We start from the raw sequence: 8,089 nt of genomic DNA on the forward strand, positions 1-8,089 counted from the left end.
AAATAGCAAAAGGTACTTTGACTTGCATCCGACCATCGTTATATCGCAACCATTTTTCGCTCTCCTTTGGCATTGGAACCTTAACTGCCTTATGGTCTATACAGTATTTGTAGTTTTTGTCTCTAGATTCTACGCAATTTAAGGCCTGGAGACAATTTAGGCAGAAATGCATCGCTTCTGGTGCTTAGAGTTCTTGCTGCCTAACAACCTTGAGAGGCTTTTGATGATCTTCGCAAAATATTGATGCTGCTTTTTCCTGAGAGATATAAAACGTTGGCCGCAAGATTGGGGTTGTTTTTTCGAATTTTGTTATTTTATTGATGGCTAGCGGAAATTCCAAACCTCCCCAGATATATTGATCAGCAAAAGGTCGTAATTTAGATATCCTTTGTTGGTTTTTACCAATCTCTTCATGATGTAATGCTTCGATGACGGCCCACTTAAAACATCCTCCATCGTTGTTTTTTGGGTTGATGACAGCCTTTTTTACACTGATCCAAGATGGTAGTTCAATATATGAGGATCCTCGTGTGAGCTGCAGTTTATGACAGTCGATATCCAGGTGCATGATTCGATCGATGGTAAACCCACTTTTTGCTAACGTTGAATTTTCCACATGTCTTTTGATTTCTGCAAACATATTATCCAGTAGCTCATTTACGTCATTACCTTGAAATACCTGCATGAGTTCGCTGTTAAAGGGCTTTTCAGTCCTTGCGTCTGCATATAGATGGTGTAAATCTTCCGCTCCCTCTATGTCTTCTGCATCAGGTTAAAAAGCAAGCTTTATTTTCTTTTCCACATGATCCACATAGACAGCTCCACTTTAGCAGATCCCATATCTTCCACTTGTTTCACAATCGAGTTTTCCACATGCGGTCTCACCATCGCTATATATCCATCAACATCAGCTTTTTCAATACCAGGTATCCAAAACTTCTTGTGTAGCGCGAGTTTTTACTCTCGAGGTGTAAGATCAACCGCTTCTTCATACACGTCCCGGACGTCTTCGACTTGGTCTCCCTGCGCCTAAGATTCAATTTCATCATGCAGCGTTGAAATAATTCGGTTTTTTATTCCCTCCTTTATCTTGTTATAATAATCAGTAACAGTATCTCGCACGCTCTGCAGTCGATCGGCAAGAGCACCGCGGTTGCTGCTACTGGTGCTGATACAGTGTTGTATAATTGTGTCATTGCATTTCTTACGATGGCTCTGAGGGGTCACACTTCTGTAAAGTATTTTTTTACTTCTGTTAACTTTTTTTTCACTTCTGCAATTTTTTTTTCACTTCTGCAATTTTTTTTTTTCACTTCTGCAATTTTTTTTTCACTTCTGCAATTTTTTTTTTCACTTCTGTAATTTTTTTTTTCACTTCTGCGATTTTTTTTTTCACTTCTGCAATTTTTTTAATTTTCTAACTCACTTTTGGCGTTATTAATCAGTTGTCTAGTATCTCCTTATTCACTACACCGTCATGGAAAGCGTGAAGGATGCTATTAAGGTTTATTTCAATCAAGGACTGACCTGGATATAAGGATAAGGTATACCTAGAGATACTAGAATTCCTTCGTATACATCATAACTATAAAACTAGTTTATCGACATTAAAAAGATGGTTTCGTCTTTATGGTATGAGAAAAAGGCCCTTGGTAAGTATTAGAAATCAACACACAGATGTGATGCAGGCTGTGAAGGAGCAACTGGATGGTAGTGGAGCTGAGCTAGGCTATCGTCGCATTCATAGATGTTTAACGTCAAAAGGCATAATCTGCAGACGAGATGATGTTAGGCTAGCAATAAGGTATTTTGATCCAGAGGGAGTAAATAGGAGAAAGAGACGGCGCCTCCGTCGAAGAGCATACCGAGCTCGAGGCCCAAATTATGTCTGGCACATTGATGGCCACGATAAGCTTAAGCCGTATGGTTTTAGCATTCATGGATGTATTGACGGCTTTTCACGCAAAATAATTTGGCTTAAATTAGGGACCACTAATAAACTGCCTGAAGTTATCGCTGGATATTATTTAGATGCCGTTTGAAATTTGAAAGGACTTCCTTTGACATTTAAAGCAGATGATGGAACTGAACATGCACTCATCGAGCCCGTTCTCGTTTACTTGAGATCACTCTCAGGCGCAGACGCTGAGGAATCTTTCAGTATAACAACATCGCCACAGAACCAGAGAATTGAGTCATTTTGGGCCATGTTACAACGGGATCGTATTGGGTGGTGGCGGCATTTTTTCCGGGATTTAGCTGACTCAGACACGCTTTTTACTTCCGATCCAGTTATATTGGACTGTATTTAATATCGTTTTATGCCATTGATTCGAAGTGATTTAAATTCAATTGTTGAGGAATGGAACTCACATTTAATCTCAAAAAGCAATAATGGTGGACCAAGTGGTCGTCCCGATTCTATGTTTTTCCTTCCTCATTTGTTTGACGCAGAGGATTGTTTACAAAACGTGCATCCCCAGGAAGTTAATGAATTCCAATCGGTCACTGAAAATGAGCATTGTGATTTCTCGTACAAGTTTCAGGAGTTTGCAGAGCATTTTATGAATCGCGATGGTATCGCTCAACCACCAAATGCAGAGGAGGCACTACATTTGTATTTTTATCTTATTGAAAAGATTGATGAATTCTCATAATATACTTGAACAAAATATAAACATTTGTTGTTTTCTTATTGCTTTTTTTCCTTAAAAAGTTCATACAATAAGTAATTTTTCTAGTAAACCAAAATAAATGTGAGTCATATATATACAACAAACACTGCAATCGTAAAAACAAATAGATCTTAACAAAATAACAAATCCTTTTTTGGCAACATAACTATACTCCGTACCCATTTTTGTACTGATATTAGGACATAAAACAAATAGTAAACTGTAGTAAAGCTTAGTGAGTAATATATAAAGAAAAAAGGATGTCTACAGACCAACAAAAGAAGTTAAAAATAAAACAAAAGCATGCAAATAAACTGATTGGTATTTTCCTAATTACAAAAAATGTCACCATGGTCAGTTAAGCAAAAGTTTTAGTAAATGATCATATATTACCAAACATAACAAAGAAATATGAACTCAGTCATTGTCTATTTCCCATGTTGATTTTTTCAATATACTTGTAAATTCCTCTCTAAGCTCACAAAAATTGTTGTAAGTTGATGGTAATTCCAACATAGGCCCACATGTATGTGCTATTGGCCTTCTGGAGAATTCAGTTACATCTTTTTTAAACATTATGTGCAGTGAATTGACTATTATCAGTTCTGAACCAGTAAGAAATTGCAATAGTCGCTTTAACTCCATATTTTCCAGTCCCCGTACAAATCTTTTAAAATACTGAAGTGCATCTCTTTCACTCTCGTTAGCAGGGTCCGAAACAATTAATGCCAAAAGCTTTTTTGCCGTTGGTTCTACCTTTTCATACAAGGCAACAAGAGATTCCGAAGTTGATAGGTGTGTTAGTAGAGGGGCGAAATTAGTTCTCCAGCATGTTGCCATTATATGAGGTTTCTGGTATAGTTCTTGTCTTGCAAGCTCTATCACCACTTCCTTAACATTACTAGAAGTTACCAATGTACGACACTTAAACTGATCAAGAATGTCCATAAATTCTTCTGAGGTAAAAATATCAGATTTTTTAGAAGCAAGTGCTTCTTGAACAACTGTTCGTTCCATTTGAGATAAATACCTTAAAAACCCATCTATTAGATCATCAGGATTATTCCCTTCCCCATACAAGCAGTAATGCATAAATGAACGACTGATAACTATTGGAAAGTATCCAGTGTCAATAAAACCTTTGACAAGAATTTTACCAATAGCCTCCCATTCTGATACATAGAGGTCATGTCTAACAAAGGGAACACGCTCATCAGCACCAACTAAATAGCTATCTGCAACGTCTTTCCAAAACATTGAATATACATCTCTTGATACACCTGATCCTACACCATTTTCTGAGAGCCCATGGGAATCAATAACAGTGTAAGTGATCTTCTCATTCACCTTGATCTAGTAAATAATATAAATTTTACTTAATATCATTAGAAGTATACAAAACTTTTGGTGCCAAGAAAATTTGCCGGTTTGGACCAAAATCTGTCACTTAAATTCCCGTCATAATTAATATACAAACAGTAAAATTACCTCATCTTTGAAAGCTTTAATCAAGTCTTTTCTTATATTGTGTCTGTTAACTTTTACTTCTTTTTCTGCAGTTAAACATTCAGGTACATCTGTGGTAAATAGATTTAATCTGATCTGCCTTAATTCGGCAACTGATGGCAAATCAGGAATAGGATTTCCTTCAAATGAACTATTTGGCATTTCGTTGTCAAAACAATCGTTTAGTTCTGTAGCTGTTGTCAAGTTCAGTTCTAATGCAGTCTTTTCCTTGTCCTTTTCAAGACTTTCCAAGTACTCTTGATTTTGTAAGCAGATGAAGCATTCACTTCCAGTGTAGGTACAGTGGCAGGTATGGCACAATTTTCGTTTGGGTGTACTTTCAACATTCATTGACTCATTAAATTCATTAAAATTGTTGAAAACTGCAGGTAAATTGTCCTCACTTAAATCTACATATGTTGACCTTAAGACAAAGAATGTTTTAGAAATAACAAGGCCTTTTTTCTTAAGGTATTCCCACATGTCTTCATCTTCATCAATATTTTGACCTGTGATTGCTACAAGATCAATTGTGCATTCAGCAACGTTTTCTGAAAAATTGTTACAGTTGTTATCATCAAAGTAAAAGTTTTTAGCTAGTTCCTTTATTTCTTAGAATGATATAGGAGTTTCTTGTTCCACGTCAACGAATCTTGGGCCTCCTCCATCTTTTAGCCTTACCACTTTGAATTTGTTAATTAGGTTATCATATCTCTTATACTTAAGTTGTAACTTTTTGTACTTTTTGGAGGGTCGAATAGAATATTGTGAACTTCCACTTTCAGATGACTTTGCTCGAATTTTGGATAACAGTTGTCCTAATCTTTGTTCTGTTTTTCGTGGACCCTTGTCTTTTTTGTCTTCTTTTCTTTCATTATTTGTATTTTCTGAATCCATAAATGATTTGATTTCTGTTCTAATGGTATTCTTTAAAATATTGTTCATTGATTTACACTAAAAATAAAAAATAATAATACAGTTTGCCCAAGGCACCAATTTTAGCACAGTTGAACGTTGTTTATGTTCACATTTTTATAAAAAGCCATCCCATTAGGTCCACACAAATAGCTAGCTAGCGTCTATATAACCTTTAACCTACCAAAAAATAACAAGCAACAAAAGATATTATAAAAAAAAATATTTTGACCAAAACATTGAGGACTAAAGTAAACTTTATTTTAATAACTACAATTTCTTCGGGCTGGGGCCTAGCTAACATATTTACGATGGCCCTCAGGTGTCACTTCACTTCTTGGCTTTTTATTACTTCTCTTCTGCATTTTGTGAATTCCCTTCACCAGTTTTCTATTTCTCTTCTGCATTTTGTGAATTCCCTTCACCAGTTTTCTAATTCTCTTCAGCCTTTTAGTTCTTATTTTCACCGATTTTCTATTTCACTTCAGGGCTTTTTTTGTATTTATCTACACCATATTTAAATATTTCCAGCGTTTTTTAATGTGTTAAATTTCAGTATATTTGTGTTCTCTTCAGTATATTTTTTTTGTGAAGAGAAATAAAAAAATTTTTGAAGGAAATAACGGAGAGACATTTCACACGCAGCCTTGCTGTTGATATGGCATTGTCATTGCCAAGTTTACCTTGTATTAGTGATGATACTGGTAATCTTACTTTAGATGAATTAATATCCAAGTACTTTGAAAAGGGATTCACTTACTTAGAAATCAAAGAATTTATAAATACTCGGCATGGAAAAAAAGTTAGCTTATCTACAATTAAAAGGCACTTGAAAAAACTGAAGCTTTTTCGACGACCTTTGCTTAATCGACGAGTAGACGATGATATATTGCATAATGCAGTGAGAGATGAAATCGCTGGGAGCGGATCGAACATCGGTTATAGGCGATTATGGGCTCATTTGCGGACTGAAGGTATTCTAGTTCGGCGAGAAGACGTAAGAAAAGCCGTTTTGAGCATTAACCCAGAAGGAGTGCTGCAAAGAAGAAGACGAAAATTACGAAGGAGGAAATATTGTAGTCCCGGACCAAACTACGTCTGGCATATAGATGGTCACGACAAACTTAAGCCGTACGGATTTTGTATACACGGGTGCATAGACGGATTCTCCAGACGGATTATTTGGCTCGAAGTATCTTCGTCCAACAAAAAGCCTGAACTGATTGCGCAGTTTTATTTAGACGCCATCAAAAATTTAAAAGGTGTGCCGAAAAAGATCAAAGCTGATGATGGAACAGAACACTCGTTAATTCAACCAGTGCATATATTACTTCGGGACTTGATCGGTGACCAAAATGCTTTAACTTCGTTCTCTATCGTTCGATCACCACACAATCAACGTATCGAGGCTTATTGGTCCAAGTTACGTCAAGGAAGAATGGGTTGGTGGCAAGCATTCTTCAAAGATATGATCGACCTCGATATATTAGATCCAGCTGACCCTGTTCTAATCGATTGTCTTCGCTTCTGTTTTATTGGTATTTTACGCCGTGAATTGCGAGATATTAGTAATGAGTGGAACCAACATCTTATTTCAAAGAGCGTAAATGCAGGACCATCAGGTCGACCTGATACAATGTATTTTTTACCGCATCTTTACGAATGTGAAGATCACATCCAAAATATATCAAATGATGATGTAGATGAGTTCTCAATCGACGCTGATCAAATTCCACGCGATTTCTCCTCGGAATTTGAAGAATTCGCTCAAACAATTATGACCGATGAGGGACTTACTATCCCAGGAACTATAAGAGAAGGATTTGATTTGTATTTGCGTCTGTTTGAGAAAATTGCCGAACATAGTTAGTATTTCCGACATAGTATTTTTCAGTATATCTTTATTTTGTTCTAAGTCCGGGTTTTTTGTGTCATTATATGTTTTTTATTCAACAGTTAATCACAGCAAGTGGAGTTCTTTCTGAGGATATCTACTGAAAAGACATTTTTCATACCTTTCAAAGAAAAATTCAATGTTCTTCAATGTTACAAAGCATTTTTTCAACACAACTATCGATCCTCTGAAAATAACAAAATACAAACAAAAAGTGCCATACTATCAAGCAACATATAGAACATAACATATTATATCAGATGTATCCTGCTATATAAATCCTCTTTTTAACTGTATACATAGCTGTGAACATCAGTATACCTCAGTTTGAAATGCAAAAAAAAAACAGGTTAACCAGTAACCAGGTGAACTAGAGCCTACTGTATGTCAACATTATTTTAGGAGAGAACATATGCTAAAAATTTTCAATGCTCATCTATCGGTTTACGTTTGATCATGAAATATAAACAAAATAAAAAACTTATATTCAAGTTATTTCACACATATAATGATAACAAAAAATCTCAAAGTCCATATGTTTTGTATTCATATAATGTCCATGCTCCAACTAGATGCAGATAAGATGTTATGCATTTCTGCCCTGAATTCACAGAAATTAGAATACGAGGAAGGCATTTACAACATAGGTGCACATGTGTGTGCAATCGGGCGCCTAGCTGCTGTTAAACACGGTACAAATTCTACTCTTAATTTTTCTACCAACAATACATCTGAACCTGTACAAAATCTTAGGAACGTTTTAAGTCCGATTTCATCCAACCCACGGATAAACTGCTTCAGGTAATCAAAACATTCCCTCTCAGCTGCATTTTTTGGTTCAGCGTTGAGTATTTTAACAACTTTACGATTAGTTGGAAGTATTTTTTTGTAAAACAAATTGATGTCATTGAAAGTGCTAAATTCCTGAAAATCTCTTAAAACATTCATTGACTTTGTCCAACAGCAAACCATAAGATATGGTCGTTGTATCAATTCTTGACGTGCTATCTCTAATATCACACCATACACATTCATTATGGTAACACGGCTTTTACAATTAAATCGATCCAAAATATCCAGGAATTCTTCATCTTCAAAT

General features: G+C 35.7%; 1 protein-coding gene across 1 annotated transcript; it reads right to left on the reverse strand.

Annotated features, from left to right (window-relative positions):
• Positions 1–4,112: 4,112 nt before the first annotated feature.
• Positions 4,113–4,678, reverse strand: LOC130622016 (uncharacterized). Its single transcript, XM_057437410.1, has one exon. The coding sequence runs from the start codon at positions 4,662–4,664 to the stop codon at positions 4,140–4,142; it is 525 nt and encodes a 174-aa protein (XP_057293393.1). The 5' UTR covers positions 4,665–4,678; the 3' UTR covers positions 4,113–4,139.
• Positions 4,679–8,089: the final 3,411 nt, after the last annotated feature.

The sequence above is a fragment of the Hydractinia symbiolongicarpus genome, chromosome 12 (genome assembly GCF_029227915.1).
Source record: "Hydractinia symbiolongicarpus strain clone_291-10 chromosome 12, HSymV2.1, whole genome shotgun sequence".
Classification (NCBI taxonomy): domain Eukaryota; kingdom Metazoa; phylum Cnidaria; class Hydrozoa; order Anthoathecata; family Hydractiniidae; genus Hydractinia; species Hydractinia symbiolongicarpus.

Coding starts and splice junctions, on each gene's coding strand:
- LOC130622016 (XM_057437410.1), bottom strand. CDS start 4,664: ATGTGGGAATACCTTAAGAAAAAAGGCCTTGTTATTTCTAAAACATTC.